Genomic DNA, 19399 nt, shown 5'->3' with positions numbered 1-19399 from the left:
GGCATGTTTACCATCTCAACCTTTTGTTAGTGAAAGAGATAAGCAAATGTTTTCTCACACATAGGTGTAACCTGCCAAGGTTTGCTTGTAATGCTGTTTTAAAAAGTCTAATTTTTTATTAGTCTCAGAAACACGCCATGTGTGATCAATTATTTATAGAGATTCTCCCCTTGCTCTGTTCCCCACTGTGCAAATTTGTTCTGCTTCCACACACAGCACGTGTGAGTAGGGGATGTACATAATCACACACTCACTGCAGAGAGAGAGAGAGAGAGAGAGAGAGAGAGAGAGAGAGAGAGAGAGAGAGAGAGAGAGAGAGAGAGAGAGAGAGAGAGAGAGAGAGAGAGAGAGAGAGAGAGAGAGAGAGAGAGAGCAAGCAAAGGAGAGAGAGACAGACAGACAGATAGACTGAGACAGAGATGCCATCCCAGCTTTTCTTTAGTGTTAGCAAGCACGCACAGTATTAGGGCAAGGTAATATTATCTCCTTTACCCAATTACTCTGAGTTCGTTGTTCACTTTGAATTGTAAAAAACCCATGCCCACGTATATGCACAGCAACTTTGCTATACAATAAAGCATTTTGTAAGATCCTTATTCGTACCTATATTCGTATTCGTACCAATCATTCAAAGACTAAAAACCTCAAAAGCACAGTAACGTATGAGGAAAAGAAAAAAAATCAGAAAAATCCATGCTCATATTACATCTAATTCCTACAAACAACCAAACAACTGTAGTTGTTGTGTAATGTGCAGCTGAGTGCATGTGGGAGCTATAAAAATCACGTCACACCTCAGTGATTCTAAATTCACAGTCCTTGGGAGTTTCCAGAGTGGACAGATCATTGTTTGTGTATACAATAAGAATCCAGGCTTGACTTATTTGGGGGGGTGGGGTGGGGTTGGGGTGGAATGCCCTTAAAGAATGTCGTAATATTTGCTTGCGGAAATGAACAAGATTAGGGGATATTCCCATGAAAATAACAGTCAAGCAAAGTTTCTACAACGATGTGACTTCAGACTTGATTAATGGGTACATGACTGGGCATTCCAGAAAGAAAGAACCAGAAGAGGACTTTTGAACTTCTATGGCAGGACGCCATTCAGTATCTTTAAAGACAGGAATTTAAAATATGCACAAACTCGCTCCTGAAAAAATATCACAGGTGTGATGCAAGCTGGAACACCTCACCCTATCTTATTACACCTTCTGCAGCTAAAAATAGAATTGCACACTGCAGCTATTTATAGTTCTGAGTGTAAATTCTACTGTATGTGCCATATCCTGGTGAAAATAAAATTCAACAACAGAAGAAAATACTAACAAAGTCCAAACCGTTACAACAAAAGGCAGTGAAGAGATTTACAATCTTAGAATTTTGGTTATTAAAGCCTGCTAAATACTCAGTATAATTTTAAGAAAGGCGGCCTAGTTGTTTATATACAGTGCCTTGCAAAAGTATTCAAGCCCGTTGACAATCATCACTAATTTCTGAATTATAAGAGACTCACACATCTGTTCCTGAACATGTTATTTTTGTGGACCCATAAGCTCTAACAGCATGTTCCCAAAGCCAAAATAAGTTAGTTTTACTGACTTGTTATTAATAAATTAAAAACTAAAATATAGTGATTGCATAAGTATTCAACCCCTTGTGCTCTGAAAGCTCCAGGTTGACAAATGACAAATTATTCCTAAAACAAACTCAGGTTAACACAACTGGACATGATTAGTGTGCACCTGTAAGATATTAAAGTAACGGACAGGAGTGAACGCCATCAGAAAATGAAGACAAAGGAGCATAATACTGAAGTAAGAGATAAAGTGATTAAAATGCAGAAGGTGGGAAAGGGATACAAAACAATATTCAAGTGTTTGGACATTGTTTTGTATCCCTTTCCTGGGGATCCATTGTCAGAAAGTGGACGCCGTATCACACCACCCACTGTTGGATCCATTGTCAGAAAGTGGATGCTGTATCACACCACCCAGACGCTTTGTAGGACAGACAGGCTGTCCCTCAAAGCTAAGTGTCTGAGCAAGACGTGGGCTGATGAGGAAAGCCACAGACGATCCTGCAATCACTTTGAAGGAGCTCCAGAGGTCAGAAGCTGAAACTGGAGTAAATGTGCATGAGTCAACCATATTACGGGCTCGCCATAAATCTGGCCTGTATGGGAGGGTGGCAAGAAAGAAGCCATTGTTAAAAACTCTGCATATAAAAGCACGCTTGGAGTTTGCAACCAAGCATGAGAGGGACCCAGTTAGGATGTGGGTAAAAGTTTTGTGGTCAGATGAACCAGTGTTGAGCTTTTTGGCCAAAACTCAAGAGTTATGTATGGCACAAACCTAACACCGTTCATGCCCTAAAAAACATCCTCCCTACAGTGAAGCATGGCGGTAGCAGCATAATGCAATGGGGTTGCGTTTCATCTGCTGGCACTGGGAACCTTGTTCAAATTGAGGGAAGAATGGATGGAGCTAAATACAGGGAAATATTGGAAGAAAACCTGTTGCAGTCTGCCATAAAAAGCTTGGGAGAAGATTCACTTTTCAGAAGGATAATGATCCTAAGCACAAGGCTAAAGCAATAATGGCATGGCTCAGCAACAAAAAGGTAAACGTTTTGGAGTGGCCAAGTCAAAGACCGGACCTCAACCCCATTGAAAATCTGTGGCAACGACTGAAAATCGCAGTCCAGATGCACCATCCCACCAACTTGCAAGACCTGTACAAATTCTACCAAGAAGAATGTGCAAAAATTACTCCAGAAGAATGTGCAAAGCTTGTACATACTTACCCCAAGAGAATCATGGCTGTTATTGCAGCAAAAGGACACACTACAAATCTGTGAATGTTCTTATTCATCCAGGTCATGGTTATCCAAAGGAGTTGAATCAAGTGCAACTGGACTTGGTATATATCCGTGAAGACGTTTCGCCTCTCATCCAAGAGGCTTCCTCAGTTCGTGGCTTTCTGACTAGACGAAGCTAGTCTGACTGGCTGGTGACGAGACTCAGAATTTATCCTCTTGGAATTGTTGTCAGAGCCACAGATGTCCATGGCTCTTTGTACCCCGATGTTTACCAATACCTGTCGTTATCGGAGCTATTGATATGCGTGGCTCTCCTGTGCTCCGATGTCCAGCTGCGCCTGTCATCATCGGAGCTATTGATTTGCATTTGTTTAGCAGCGACGGTCATTGGGGGTGTTAGTTTCGACTTCATTATTCAGTGGTCATGAGAGTCGTTGGAGCCGTTAGTGACCGACTGTTGTTCTTGGAGGCTAGGCTTCCTGAGTCTCCTGGGTAGAGATGAAAGGACGGCATTGTAAGTGGGAGATAGGTGGTGTCGCAGGCCTCCTCCTCAGTTGAGGGATGGTTTTTCCAGTTTCGCACAGATGGCTTCCTTCACCCCTCTTTCAAACAATCTATCTTCTTTGTAGATAGAGAAGACACACTCCTTCGAGGACAGCAACGTGTCTGCGGCTTCCCACCCGCAGACACGGCCAACTGTGCCTGTAGAGACACCCAACCAAGCCAGAGGCAAAACAGGGATTTGAACCGCTGATCCCTGTGTTGGTTGGCAACGGAAAAAACTGCCACGCCACCCGGATACCCTTTGAGCTCAATTATTATCAGGGAAATCAGTTTTGATGTTATCTTTCACAGAATTAAGTTTGCCAAATCCTGTCAGAAGAACAACCAAAGACTCTGACAAGTTCCTTGTACTGACGGGCAGTCAGGCCACTGGAATTTGTTTCAGTAAAAGTTTTGTTAGTACGCTAAAGTCTTCTCTCTACAGCTAACATGGTTGTGCTTAGGATGGAGTTATTGGGGAGATGCTCTACCTGGTAGGATGCTATTATGGGAGATTTCATAACTGACAGCGGCGCATAATGTAATCTAGAGTCGTCTGCAAGCCATCTGACGTTTTTTTTGTCTAAGGTTAGGGGAAGTATTCACACATAATCTAGAGTATGGCATTACAAGGATCTCAGAGCCTTTGTATTGAAAACTTTTTTAGTCTCAATGGGGACTCCAGAAAAATCAAGCACACAATAACTTGGTATTTTGTTATTTTGTTTGAATTACAGAAAACCCCTGTTGTACATCTATGTATTCATGATAAGTATATTATAAAGTCCAAAAGCTAATCCCGTGATAATACCGTCTTTGCACTTTGAGTCTGATTATAGTTCTTTCAAAGCACCAATGTCTAAGGACATGATGAATAACAATCGCCAAGTGCATGGTTTAGGCTACACCATGTGTTCTCCCCATCTCATTACACAATGTTTCCACACTGCCAAGTGACATATGCTTCCTTTTCGCTGTTGGATTAGTAATAATACTAGCTTAGATTCAATCACAGGTAAATAATTTGCACATTGGACCAAGTTAAACTGGCATTTAGGCAGGAGGTCGTAGGTCCTCAGGGTGCAATGTCACTACTGCTTTCTGAAGAGTTACCTTTTGCATTATTTTGTATGTGTGTGTGTGCGCGCGTGTGTGTGTTACAATGAGTCATTGCTAACACAACAATCCACGAAAGCATATATAAATTCTCTATCAGCAGATATGTGCCTCAGAGGCAAATCTCAAACTAGGGTTCCAAATTTGATACTAAAAATGGAATCAACAGTAAAAAACAGAATTATCGTGGAATTTGCCAAACTGTGGATGCAATTCATAAAAATCAGGGTCTTCCTACCTTTGTAAGACTTGGGTGCAGCGCCGAAGTGTTTTTTTTTCCACATCGCCTAAGAATGAACGAATGAACAGAAAAAAACTATGCTGAGTCTCTGCCGCGTTTTTTTGTCATTACACGGGCGCGCTGTTTCTGTCCTCTGCTGTCTGTGATGGAGTTTGACCAAGGGTGGGGCTCAGCTCCTACGCATGCACACACAACGGCCAGCAGAAGAGGCTGGTGGATGCTGTGAACCAGATGAAGTGAAAGATGAAGCGCGAGTCAACGACAACTCGACATTCCTTACTGTAAGTGCAATAAATGCTTTCCAGTAAGATATTATTGAGTGTATATAGTGACTTTGCTGTTGTAAACTTTACTGTTGCTGTTCTAGAAACAATATTTAGTTACATTTAAAATATAAATCAATTCTATTCCTGTTCTGAAATCATTATTTTTTTAAAATAATAATTTAAAAAAAAACAACAACAATTCTTTACTAATGAGAAAGAACCGGACCGATAAGGGTATGGATAAAATAAAGATAAAATCCAAACGATATTCATCCCTACATCTGGTTAGTGGCGCCACCCTGACTTTGGGTGATGATGATTTGGGTGATGATTTTGGGTGAGCAAACCTCTGTTCAAATCACTTCACTATAAGCCTCGTTTTACCAATGTTGTTTTGTGATTATTGTTTTTTATGACGCACAGTACTATCATTCACAAAAATGTGAAGGATTACTTCAGGCCACAGTGCTTACATATCTGTTTCACTTCTTCATGCTAATGTCTGAGTGTACTGCGTATTGAAGCATTTTCTGTGATTAAACTGACTGTTCACTAGCTGCCTAATAAATCCCACCCCTTGACAGGTGCCATTGTAATGAGATAATTGGTGTTATTCACTTACCTGTCAGTAGTTTTAATGTTTTGGCTGATCAGTGTATATTCATTTCATTCAATATGTGATTAAATTTTCAATGCTTTCTTATTGTTGAAATTTTATTCATCCACCACATGATTAGGCAGTCTTTCTGATGACAAAATGTGCTTAAATCATAAAACACAGAATTCAGAAAAATTAAAGTGGAAAGCACAGAATTTGGGAAAAATCAAAATGGCTTTCATAGTAGGGCCCTATCAATCAAACAAGAGATGCTCTAGTCAAACAAACATCACCTATACCATAATATGGCCAAATAAAGTGGAATGGCTAAGTCAAATGCAAAACCACAGAGCAGTAAGGAAATGATTGTCTTGTGGTCACTCTGGTTTTATGCCACCATGCCTGGATGATGATTATAAGACTAGCGCAGCTGGATTGTCATAGTAAATGAGTGACCCAAAGGATCTCTCCCAGAACACATTATTTTGAAAAACATTTTATCTAATTCTACACACTATTCAACACCTATTTTGTACTAAAAAATAATTGTGTTTATTTTCCCCCAAAAGAAAATGATGAGTTCAATTAAAAATTCAATAAAGATTTATGTTTACCCAATGGATATCAGGTTTAATAAATGTAAAATCCCTATAGAACTATGGAGAAGTGACTCAAACAATCAAAAGGGAAATATGCTGACTTGTAATATATTTCAGTAGGATTGGGTACCACCATGGTACTATAGTGATTGCCATCATATCAGTTACTGTCGGATGTTTTAATTTGACATGATTTTGCATTGCTATGGTGCGCAGCGGCATGTTAATTTTGTATTGCAAAGTTTACATTTCACTTCACTGTGAGGAATCTGATCAAAATGTGACCGAAAGCCACGTTTTCTTGCATTTTTTGAGAATAACTTTGAATCAAGTCAGCCTGTTTTGAGTTTTGTCTGAACGCAGTCGCACACATGCAGAAACACATTACCACGTGAGTGCTGATCATGAAACTTGATAAAAACAATAATCAAAAAGATAATAAAACTGGGGTGTCCGGGTAGCATAGCGGTCTATTCCGTTGTCTACCAGCACGGGGATCGCCAGCTCAAATCCCTGTGTTGCCTCCGGCTTGGCCGTACATCCCTATAGATATAATTGGCCGTGTCTGCGGGTGGGAAGCCGGATGTGGGTATGTGTCCTGGTCGCTGCACTAGCACCTCCTCTGGTCGGTCGAGGCGCCTGTTAAGGGGGGAGGGGGAACTGGGGGGAATACCATGATCCTCCTATGCGCTATGTCCCCCTGGCGAAACTCCTCACTGTCAGGTGAAAAGAAGCGGCTGGGGACGCCACATGTATTGGAGGAGGCATGTAGTAGTCTGCAGCCCTCCCCGGAGTGGCAGAGGGGGTGGAGCAGCGACCGGGATGGCTCGGAAGAGTGGGGTAATTGGATGGATACAATTGGGGAGAAAAGGGGTGGGGGGTAAAAAAAAAAAAGATAATAAAACCAGCACCTATGGCTAAAATCACAGTCAGAATAGGACAACATATAATGAAGTGGTTATAAATGACTTTGTTAACACCAGTAGACGTTATTTTTTTTCTAAATTTTTAGTCTTTCCTTAACGTTTAACCTATTTGACCGTTTAAGTCACATCACGAGTTTGCAATATAGAAATGACTTTGCTAGATGAACAAAAAGAGCTAATTTTGTTGCCATTACTGAGATGGCAAAAAATTACATTGGAAAATGAGATGGTTGGTGAGACCACTGAACATAATGAGGCAGGAGGACAGGGAATTCATTGTGTTTTTTTGCCAAGAGATAGTTGAGCTGCCTGGTACTGGCATTGGAAACACGTGGCAGATTAAGTAGTCCAAACAAACCAATCACATCTCTAGGGGTGTCTGTGTTGCCCCCATAGCCTCGACGTGCAGTTACATTTTCAAAGAGCTGACCATCGGCTACAGCAGAGCCCCTTGCATAGCTACAGAAGTCCCGCCATAGTCTATGGCGGAGCCCCATAGTCACACCAATGCAGAACTGTAAACCAGGTGTAACTGCGTATCGAGGCTATGTGGGCTACGCAGACACCACAAGAGCTGTTATTGTGATAGTTTAACTAGCCTAAAGTAAAAGCAGCATCAAGAAATAAAAAAATCTAAAATAGGAATATTACAAATTACAAACAGGAACATCAATGATGCAAACATTTGTTTCATTCAAGCTGCCACATAAACATGTGTGCGCGCACACGGGCATAAACCAGCACATACCAATGTTTTTTTTGTTTGTTTGCCCCCCCCCCCCATTTTTCTCCCCAATTGTATCCAGCCAATTACCTCACTCTTCCAAGCCATCTCGGTCACTGCTCCACCCCCTCTGCCGATCCGGGGAGGGTTAGAGACTACCACATGCCTCCTTTGATACATGTGGAGTCACCAGGCGCTTCTTTTCACCTGAAGTCAGGAGTTTCGCCAGGGGGACGTAGCACATGCGAAAATCACACTATATCCCCCAGTTTCCCCTCCCCCCCAAACAGGCGCCCCGACTGACCAGAGAAGGCTTTAGTGCAGCTAATGGGACACATACCCACATTCGGTTTCCCACCCGCAGACATGGCCAATTGTGTCTGTAGGGACGCCCGACCAAGCCGGAGGTAACACAGGGATTCGAACCGCCGATCCCCATGTTAGTAGGCAACGGAATAGAACGCTACGCCACCCGGACGCCCTTTGAGTGCAATTATTATCAGGGAAATCAATTTTGATATTATCTCATCTCATCTTCAGCCGCTTTTCTGAGTTCGGGTCACGATGGCAGCAAGCTAAGTAGGGCACTCCAGGCGTCCCTCTCCCCAGCAATGCCCATGCCCGGTAAACCTCCAAAGGAAGGCGCCCAGGAGGCATCCTAATCAGATGCCCGAACCATCTCAACTGGCTCCTTTCGATGCAAAGGAGCAGCGGCTCCTTTCGATGCAAAGGAGCAGCGGCTCTACTCCAAGTTCCCTCCGGATGTCCGAGTTCCTCACCCTATATCTAAGGCTGAGCCCAGTCACCCTACGGAGGAACTAATTTCAGCCACTTGTATCCACGATCTCACCCTTTCGGTCACTACCCAAAGCTCATGACCATAGGTGAGGGTTGGAACGAAGATTGACTGGTAAATTGAGAGCTTTGCCTTCCGGCTCAGCTCCTTCTTCGCCACAACGGTCCGGTACAACGTCCGCATTACTGCTGATGCTGCACCAATCTGTCTGTAAATCTCCCGCTCCATCCTACCCTCACTCATGAACAAGACCCCAAGATATTTGAACTCCTTCACTTGGGGTAACAACTCATCCTCAACCCGGAGGGAGCAATCCACCATTTTCCGTGTTGAGAACCATGGCCTCAGACTTGGAGGCACTGACTCTCATCCCGGCCATTTCACACTCAGCTGCAAAGTGCCCCAGTGTGCGCCGGAGGTCGCGTTCTGATGAAGCCAACAAAACCACATCTGCGAAGAGCAGAGATGCGATTCTGGGGTTCCCAAAACGGACACACTCCTCACCTTGGCTGCACCTTGAGATCCTGTCCATGAATATCACAAACAGAATTGGAGACAGAATTAAGTTTGCCAAATCCTGTTAGAAGAACAACCAAAGACTCTGACAAGTTCCTTGTACTGACGGGCAGTCAGGCCACTGGAATTTGTTTCAGTAAAACAGTTTTGTTAGTACGCTAAAGTCTTCTCTCTACAGCTAACATGGTTGTGCTTAGGATGGAGTTATTGGGGAGATGCTCTAGTCTAGCTGGTAGGATGCTATTATGGGAGATGTCATAACTAACAGCGGCGCATAATGTAATCTATAGTCGTCTGCAAGCCATCTGACCTTTTTTTTGTCTAAGGTTAGGGGAAGTATTCACAAATAATCTAGAGTATGGCATTACAAAGATCTCAGAGCCTTTGTATTGAAAACTTTTTTTATTCTCAATGGGGATTCCATAAAAACCAAGCACACAATAACTTGTTTTGTTACAGAAAACCCCTGTTGTACATTTATGTATCCATGCTAAGTACATTATAAAGTCCGAAATTTCATCCCGTGATAATATTGTCTTTGTACTCTGAGCCTGATTATAGTTCTTGCAAAGCACCAATGTGTAAGGACATGATGAATAACAATGACGCATGGTTTAGGCTATACCATGTGTTCTCCCCATCTCATTACACAACGTTTCCGTGCTGCCAAGTGACATATGCTTGCTTTTTGCTGTTGGATTAGAAATAATACTAGCTTAGGTTCAATCACAGGTAAAGTAGTAATTTGCATATTGGGCCAGGTTAAACTGGCATTTAGGCGGGAGGTCACAGGTCCTCAGGGTGCAATGTCACTACAGCTTTCTGAAGCGTTACCTTTTGCATTATTTTAGTGTGTGTGCATGCGCGCATGTGTGTGCATGCGTGTGTTACAATGAGTCAAAGGTAACACAACAATCCATGAAAGCATATATACATGCTCTATCAGCAGATCTGTGCCTCAGAGGCAAATTTCAAACTAGGGTCTGGAATTTGATAATAAAAATGGAATCAACTGTAAAACACGGAATATCATCGAATTTGCCAAAATGCGGATGCAATTTATAAAAATCGGGGTTTTTCCTACCATTATAAGGCCAATTACCCCACTCTTCCATGCCGTCCCAGTCGCTGCTCCACCCCCTCTGCTGATCCAGGGAGAGCTGCAGACTACCACATGCCTCCTCCGATACATGTAGAGTCGCCAGCTGCTTCTTTTCACCTGACAGTGAGGAGTTTCACCAGGGGTACGTAGCGTGTGGGAAGATCATGCTGTTCCCCCTCCCCCTAACAGGTGTCCCGACTGACCAAAGGAGGTGCCAATGCAGCGCCCAGGACACATACCCACATCCGGCTTCCCACCTGCAGACATGGCCAATTGTGTCTGTAGGGATGCCCGACCAAGCCAGAGGAAACCCAGGGATTCGAACCGGGAGCCCCGTGTTGGTAGGCAACAGAATAGACCACTACGCTACACAGACGCAGCATATACCAAAGTTGTTATCTTGTACTATGCTGCCCGATTATTTTCTATGATTTTTTTTCAGACTGTTTTTATCCAATCAGATTATTTTCTGTTGTGTCTCTAGGTGAAAAGGAAATCTGATTACGCCAACTGTCGCTCTATCAGTACCTTTCAGATTATGGCTCTGGAACCACTCATCTATCTACCTCCCGACAATGTGTTTGTATGTGTTGCATATAGTATGTTGCCTCAGCATTCTCCTAAAGAACAGAGGAAGAAAAAAACTGACTAATCATAATCACTAATCAATCAGTAAAAATTTCTTTGGCTTTACAATGATTTTTTTTTAAATGTCATAATTTGCTCTTTATTTTAAAGAGGGTATCGGTTCAGGCACCATTTAGGCAGGAGTGCCAATTTAAAAGTATTGTCTTAGCACCGGTATCAGAAAAAAAAAAAAAAAGAAAAGAAAAAAACACTCATCCCTATTCCCAGCACATTGTTCCTGGACCCCTAATTAATAGGAATAATATGTACATATGGCGGCACGGTGGTGCAGTGGTTAGCGCAGTGGTCTCACAGCAAGAAGGTCCTGGGTTCGAGCCCTGGGGTAGTCCAACCTTGGGGGTCGTCTCGGGTCATCCTATTGTCTGTGTGGGTTTCCTGCGGGTGCTCCGGTTTCCTCCCATGGTCCAAAGATGTCAGGTGAGTCGGCCATACTAAATTGTCCCTAGGTGTGAATGTGTGTGTGTATCGGCCCTGTGATGGACTGGCGGCCTATACAGGGTGTCTCCCCGCCTGCCACCAAAAGACTGCTGGGATAGGCTCCAGCATCCCATGACCCTGGCTGGGATAAGCGGCTTGGATAATGAATGAATGTGTACATATACCCTTACAACGGTAGAGTGGAGGCGAGCCATGTATTACCTTGAAGTCGAATGATACCGCTGTCTATCACAACTTTTTTTTCTAAGAAATTCCAAATATCTCCCCTTCTCTTATGAATGACAAATCTTCATCCCGCAATGACTGCAAATATAATGCTATGACATTGCTACCCTCAAATCTAATTGTTTTGATTTCGTGTGAACTATCATTTAATGAGGCCCCAGTTATCTGTGAGAAATCAGCTGGTAAATTTCATTTACATTACTGAATTTTTTTGTGCTTCTTATTCATGGCAACTTTTTTTATTCCTCTGGATGGACAGCATGGTTGGCGCAGCACCCCTTGAGCTGCAATGAGCTCATTTGATTCTTAATAATTCTGAGATATCGTACATTATATTCACACACACATAGACATACTGATAGACTCTCATAAACATTAACATTTTAAACAAAGCATTTTCTCTTCTCTGTTTAAGGGTAATCCAAATACATTGTGTGTTTGAGTATGTGAGTGGGTGGGGTGGGGGGGTTTAATGCTTGCAACATTGCATCTTCTCCTGGGTAAATCCCCCATTTGTATAACAAAGTAAAGATTTCAGTTTGCCAACACACTTTCGTCAATGGCAGTATTGATAATCTGTCATAATAGTTGATGTTGCAAATAACAGCTTGAGGGATGTGTTTTGAGTTACACAACAACAATAAAACTCATTAGATAAAGCACAAACCACCACCCACCTTCTCTTCACTTGGCTATGACCAACTCTTACTCATGCCAGACTCATTATTATTCGGAAATGTAAGACAGAATGGTCCTTTCTAACAATAAGGTTGATGAGATCATAAAAAAAATTAGTTCTTCAACTCCAGCTACTCCTGCAGATCCTGTTTTACCAAATTCATATCTATACAATGAGTCACTGATAGTCCCTGTTGATCTCTTGATACTTTGACTAAGCTCATGTTAGCTTCTAAGCCAACTACTTGCCTACTTGACCCTTTACCAGCAAATTTTTTTAAAGACCTCTGGCCTTCCCTGGGACCTACAATGCTAGACATTGTTAATTTATCACTTACTACTGGCACTGTTCCCAGCAGTTTAATGACAGCTTTGGTCAAATCTCTACTTTAGAAACCACACCTCGATCAGCGGTCTCTTAATAACTATTAACCAGTCTCATGTCTTAGTCTATGTGACTAGTGTGATGTCAGTCTCTCCTGTGTGCATGTGTAGTCTGTCCATCTGTCAGGCCTACATAGTAATGGTAGTCATGTGGCTCAGGTCCTAGGCTGTTCCAGTGGCATCTGGACACTGCTTGGCATTCTCTTCATCATATTCTTCATATATCTTATAATTCCATTATAATTCTGCTATCCTCTTTCAATGTTGTATTCTGTAAATTGTGTACACACAACATCCATTGCACGTCTGTCTGTCTTGAGAGAGATCCCTCCTCTGTTGCTCTCCCTGAAGTTTCTTCCTATTTAGCTCCCTGTTAAAGGTTTTTTTTTTTTTAGGGAGTTGTTCCTTATCCGATTCGAGGGTCTAAGGTCAGGATGTTCTGTTGCTGTAAAGCCCACTGTGGCAAATTTGTAATTTGTGATAATAGGCTGCAAATAAAATTGACTTGACTTGACTTTCTGACAGAAAAGATTGCCTAATGTCTATGTCCCAAGCAAGAAGAAGGTGTTGGCTCACTTCTTTGACGCTGGTGCCACCCAAATGTTGCCAGTGAACATGACAGAGAGACCATTACAATAGATGATACATCCCAGCCTGACACAGTAAATTCAGTTAAGTTCCACTATTTCAAAACTGGAAACCAATAAATCAGTGCCCAGCCAAAATAATAACGGCAAAAAAATACTGAAAGCTATAGACAGTGAACTAAAACGTGCCTATTCAACTTTAAAATAACTCTGATGAAACAAATAATATTCAAGGTAATGAGATGTTCTGTTATGTCAATTCAGACCACTATAAAAAGGAATATTGGTTTTCTATGAATTGTTAAACACTGGGTATGATAAAACAAGCTCTCATGCCACTCCAGGGAAAGCATTTATACAGAAGCTCAGTTTGACTAAAGCAAAAAAATCTCATGTACCCAATTGGTTAGACAGGTTGTCGAATGTACACTTTCCTACACATTAATGATTCAAGTTATGCCTACAATTCCCATGATCTGAAAACAGCTCTTTTATACTATGATACTATGTTGTTGTTTTTTATGATGGAAGTGGAAGTCAAAACCAGTTTTCCTAACAATGACAAAAAAATGAGCAATAATCTGAAAAATGCATTTTGAAGTAGGTGAAAATTAACCCTACCATGTTTGTGCACTGTCCATAATGAAAATGATCACAAACTGACATTTTCAGTGGCTTCCTTAAAACCATTTAACAGTCATCTATGGGGTTCTCTAGCTATATGATGTCTATTGGGTCATACTAAGGTCACAGACAATATCTTTGATGTTTTTCTACAAGTGAGATAGTAGAGCTGGAGCAAGTGATTAAGATAGAGAAGCATGCAGGAAGTGCAGGAAGACATTGGACACCGATTACATTATTCTGACAGGTTGTGTTGGCCATGAGACATGTTTAACACGTGTTTGAAATGTTTACACTTAAATCTTTAAACTTCCCCTCACACCCACACTTTCCAAATGTCCATTAATTCACTGGCTTGTTTCAAATCTCACCTAAACATGAGGGGGCTATGCAACTGTAGCTCCAAATACAGCATAGGGGGTTACAGGCACAAGTTAATCACTAGATTGCAGGAAAATAGCTCTTATAACCCCCACATATCCACTCAAACATTCTCCAAGAAAACACAAAGTTGATCCAACAAACACCTTCTCTGTCTAAAAATATCCACTTCTGTTCTAAAGCCCACTTCCACCGTCTTAAAAGGTCAAAATTTAAAATAAGTTTGTGTATTTTACTTGCATCAAACTAGTTATTCAAACGGCCATTTATAGCACCTCTGGACTCTTCAAACTCCCTACCATCTTGTGCTGACAACAAAAGATCATGGTCTTCCAAACAAGGCATTAAGTTACCCAGACAGGCAGGCAGATGTTGCAACACTTCTCCTCAAGAGAGTGCATCTCTACAGATGATTTTTAACATCTGTGTAATCATTTGGGATGTACAATATCACGTTTATTGCCTATACTTATCGGCCAATACTGAATACCAATCCATTACTTTTGCTGAATATTGCAAACTTTGACCATTAGGTTAGGGTCAATGAGAAAAATAACTGAGATGAAATAAGTTTTTTCCCACCATTATAGAAATACAGGATTCCATGTGGCAAAAGTGCAGCAAATCAAACCTTTCTGCTTTTATTTGATGTGTTACTCGTGGATTATTGTATCGGACTTCAGTCTTGGGTTAAATCTCCAAAACCAGGAATCTATTCTCATTTTAGCCTGCCATCAGACCAATATCCAATATCAGTATCAGTAGATCCCTAGTATTTATTAAAGGGAGGAAGAGAGTCTGTTTTCAATTTGTTACTGGGGTCAGATGGCAGTGATCGCTTGGTGCTCAGTAGGTGAAATATATGAATTCAGAAATGGTTTTGATAATGAAAAGGAGGTAGAGGTGCACCCCTTATTTATAGTATGAACTATAAGACTTACCTGGGTGGCAAGCTGATGGGCGAGCGGGGCTTAAGTTTGTCCTCCTCTTTTTTCTCCCTTGGCTCTCTGGGTGGACGCATCCTTGGCCTCTCTTTCTCATCCCGCTTCATACGGTCCCGATCCCACTCCTCCTTTCTGCGCATTCTCTCCTTCTCACGTTCTCTTTCTCGCTCCCTCTCTCGTTCCCGCTGCCTGCGCTCCCTCTCGCGGTGGTCTCTCTCTCGCTCACGTTCCCGGTGGCGTTCTCGGGGGTCTCGTTCACGCTCCTGTTAGAACCGACGCATGCCATTACATATTCAATATATGCTATTTGGTGGACACTTCTTCACGTGGGAACACATTTTTATTTTGGTTGTGAAAAATCTCGCCCCGACACTTTTGGCGAATCTTTAAACAGTTGACCAGTGGATGTGGATTTAGACTCTTACTGTAGAAGTGGTAGTTAAAGGCCTCATGAACAAGTATGCGTGAATAACCACTGGTTCACATTCACACTATGAATGTGAAAGAGTTCTTTGTAATAAAAATGACAAACTGTCTTTTTGACGTTATATTTTGGTTTTGTTACACCATGCTTTAACTTTTAAATTACTTACTCATTTTATTTTTCCTGAAGAATGTCACTGGAGGAGGTCCAATTAAATCCATTAGGCTTCAGATAATAGGAGGATAATTTAAGTATAAGTCAAGTAAGTATTAATCACACTTACACTGTAGTGGTATGGAAGAGGGGCTTCTGTGTACTGCACTCTGAAGTTTTCATACTGTCCCCCACGCCATAGAGCCTCCATTTCATAGTCATAGTATGGGTCAGCATATGGATCACTGCAGAAAGGGGCACATTGACAGGATAAAACCAACTGATTTTGATGACTGGGATTTTGATGTCACACCCTTAAGAAACTGCAGAGGGCACTGATGGTAAGATGACGTTCATCGTTTTAACTACATTTCAAAGTCAAATAAGAAGACTCCATCTGATAACATTATTGCTACTGTACAGAATTCCCTCAGGCGCTTCATGCACTGCTCTTTATGTAGCCAGTAGGGGGAGCCGCTGACTGTGGAATTATGGTAGTGCCACATGGTAATCGGCTCTGTGCATAACTGTAGTCCACTGACTTCTGGTTTCTAACTGCAGGGGTCATACCAGTTTCCTGTTTGTTGGTGTGTGCTATTGGCAATGGCATATTTTTCGCGATGCCTGCAAGATTTACCATGGATAAATGTCAACGACATGCACAGAATTGTCGACGAACTTTCACCTGCACCTACCAGCAAATGGGTGAAAAGTTTCAAGTTGTACATATCAAGTTAATTGTGGCTGTAACTTGATATGTACAATTTGAAACTTTTCACCCGTTTGCTAGTAGGTAGGTGCAGGTGAAAGTTCGTCGACAATTCTGTGCATGTCGTTGACATTTATCCATGGTAAATCTTCCAGGCATCGTGAAAAATATGCCATTGTCAATAGTACATGCCAACAAATAGGAAACTGGTATGACCCCTGCAGTAGAAACTGGAAGTCAGTGGACAACAGTTATGCACAGAGTTGATTGAGCGATTGTTTGCCGTTAGTTGCTGCAAGCTACTGCAGGCAGTAAAGGAGTGAGGACATTCTGTGTGCATCCGTGACAAATGTAAACATATCTTTTCAGTTTTTTATGCTAAGTTGACCATGTCATTCTTGTTATACATTAGAGATATCGACATGATTACAGACCATTTTATGATGCGTGTTCATCAAGTTAATGTTTCTGCCCTTAATGGCTTGTTAAGCTAGCATACTAGCTGGAGATGTAGTTAGGTGGATGAGGTGGAATGCAGCTAACTTTATGTGACTGATGTTTCATGTATATGGCAGTGCCGTGTAAAGGAAAGAGATTGTGGTTATCTTCAAGCCTTATTTCCCAAATGTGTGATATCGTCAGATTTATTAATGTGCTAGTGGAGTACATTAAGGAATTATTTAGTTATAAAATCATATGCCTATGTGAAACCATACATGGATATTTATTGCTGTTTATATTTTCAGATACCACACACCCATATACTTTGTACTTCTCTCCAAGTGACTAGATAAAGTTTGCAAACTATTATCTGCTTCCATGTCCACTCCTTAATCAGAGTCCCACTGTGGGTGGATATCAAGCTATAACACTAGGTGCTCACATCCACTTTAACAAGTATATTTACAATAGCTACAATACTTATTAAACAGAGTTAGTACTTCAATTTGCCTGAACCAGCAAAAATAAAATGTGATTCAAATAAATGACCATGGGATTCGTCTTCTTCCTAAGGGGTCACTACAGCAGATTTTACAGTTTCCATCGGCCTTGACCGATCTGGTATTAAAGTTCTATTACAGATAATGATCCCATGATCAAATAAATGACCATGGGCTCAGTATCTGTAATAGAACTAAAACCAGTTAATAGTACAAGTTGCAAAGACATACAAAAATAAACTGCTTACTGATAAAAAACAAACAAACATACAGACACTGGCGAAGGCTCAGAAAACTACCCAAAAGAGAAGTGATTATCAAAATGTGAAATGTTAACAGGTGGTTTATTAGAGAAGTAAATGACAGTGGATTTTCCTGACACTTACCCATAGATAGGATCTCTGAATTCCATTTCACTGAAAAGGGGAAAAATACAGTGTATAAACCTTTTGAATATTAAGTATACAAATCATGTTTACAAATGAAACATCTCTTCTACATTTAAGATGCCCGACTTCCAGTATGTACGTAACTTCTTTTACTGGAAGAAAACTAATAATGTCATCTCTGCATTACTAATCATTGAAGCACATTTGGTTTACTTCATCATTTGTAACGTCCTTTTTGTCAGAGCAATCTGTTATTTTTTCATGAATTAAATTAAAATAGTGTACACAAGACCCCTTCTCCAAACAGATTATTTAACCATGGTCAACAGCATTAATAGAATCTAGTGTTGGTCAAGTCAGATGGTCATACTCTCTGATGATTCGGTAGCTGCGTTCCCTGAAGAAGTCGTTCTCCTTATCAAAGTCTCTCTCGTCCTCTCCAATGGTCACATTGAACCGCTTCTCCTCAAAGTCTGGCTCCTGCTCCTTACGGATGGTGGCCTTCTTCAGTACCTAGAGCAACATTACCCCATGATTGTGAATCACATGAAAATCTGATTTAAAAAGACTGCCACATCTTATATCCGAATTTCAAGGTCCTAATACATGAACCACAAAAATACACCCTGTTAAAAACATCCCCACATGATTTTTCAAATAGAATAGATAGAATATAAATAGAATATAAATAGAATAGCAGTAACAATGATAAAAACATAAATGTGTTAGGCATTGCAAATAAAAGATGGGAACTAAATGTGAAAATCCTATCGCAGCAAAAATATAATAATACAAAACTGGTAAATACTATTAGCCAACATGGAACCAATTAAGGGGTCAAAACAAAGGTTAGCTAATCATAACATTCATTCAAATGCTTTTTTTGGCCAAATCAGACAACTGATCTACAGAGCAAACATCCTGTAGCTTTATTGGCTGGAACACCTGATAAAAGGACTATTGTAAACTTGCCATCATTACAAAGCCATAATGCTCATCAATTTCCAACTGGGGTTGATGTCAGTATTCATCCCAGAGGACTGCAAATACAAGCCGTATTCAAAATTTATACTTTACCATGTATTAACTGAATTCAAATTGCGAATGTAAAAATCAGAAAAGTTTTAATATGGTCAAGAATGAGTAGGATGGAGAGATTTAACAGACACCTTATGTCAAACCAGGAAATTTTACAACTAAGAAAGTCTGGTCGTCCAGTAGAGACACTATGCAATACATTTTATGTTAAAGTTGTTACTACTCTTATTTTGTTTTCAAATAGAAAGGAAAATTATTTAATTTAATATCAAAACAGAAATTTCTCTTTTCTTAGTTCTGTTTAGGAAAGTGACACACTACGATACCTTAGGAAAATAATCAGTAGGAAGATAAAGTCTTGGTCAAATAGCATCCCATTTTACAATTTCATTTAGCAGACGCTTTTAGCCAACGCAATGTACATCTAAGAGTTAATACAACACAAGCAAGGATCTAGTCAGGAGGCAAGGATCTAGTCAGGAGGCAAGAACGCAAGTAAGTGTCAAAAAATAGGTTCAAGTCCGATAGGACATAGGTGTCAACAGGCAGTGCACAAAGGCAATGCGTAGGGTGCATAGAAGGGATTATTTTT

The 19399-nt window shown here is 41.0% G+C and overlaps 1 protein-coding gene across 2 annotated transcripts in view; it reads right to left on the bottom strand.

The window, feature by feature from the left end:
• Positions 1–19399, bottom strand: part of zc3h18 (zinc finger CCCH-type containing 18) — an 84292-nt gene that overhangs the window by 48131 nt on the left and 16762 nt on the right. For both annotated transcript variants that reach the window (XM_056281775.1, XM_056281776.1), the window contains exons 6-9: positions 18140–18282; positions 17767–17796; positions 15861–15975; positions 15151–15416 (exon numbers count right to left, since the gene is read on the bottom strand). In XM_056281775.1, coding sequence (XP_056137750.1) covers positions 15151–15416; positions 15861–15975; positions 17767–17796; positions 18140–18282 — 554 coding nt within the window. The remainder of the gene's footprint in view (positions 1–15150; positions 15417–15860; positions 15976–17766; positions 17797–18139; positions 18283–19399) is intronic.

This window comes from Lampris incognitus, chromosome 6, assembly GCF_029633865.1.
Source record: "Lampris incognitus isolate fLamInc1 chromosome 6, fLamInc1.hap2, whole genome shotgun sequence".
In the NCBI taxonomy this organism is placed as follows: domain Eukaryota; kingdom Metazoa; phylum Chordata; class Actinopteri; order Lampriformes; family Lampridae; genus Lampris; species Lampris incognitus.
This window is presented reverse-complemented; position numbering and strand designations above follow the sequence as displayed.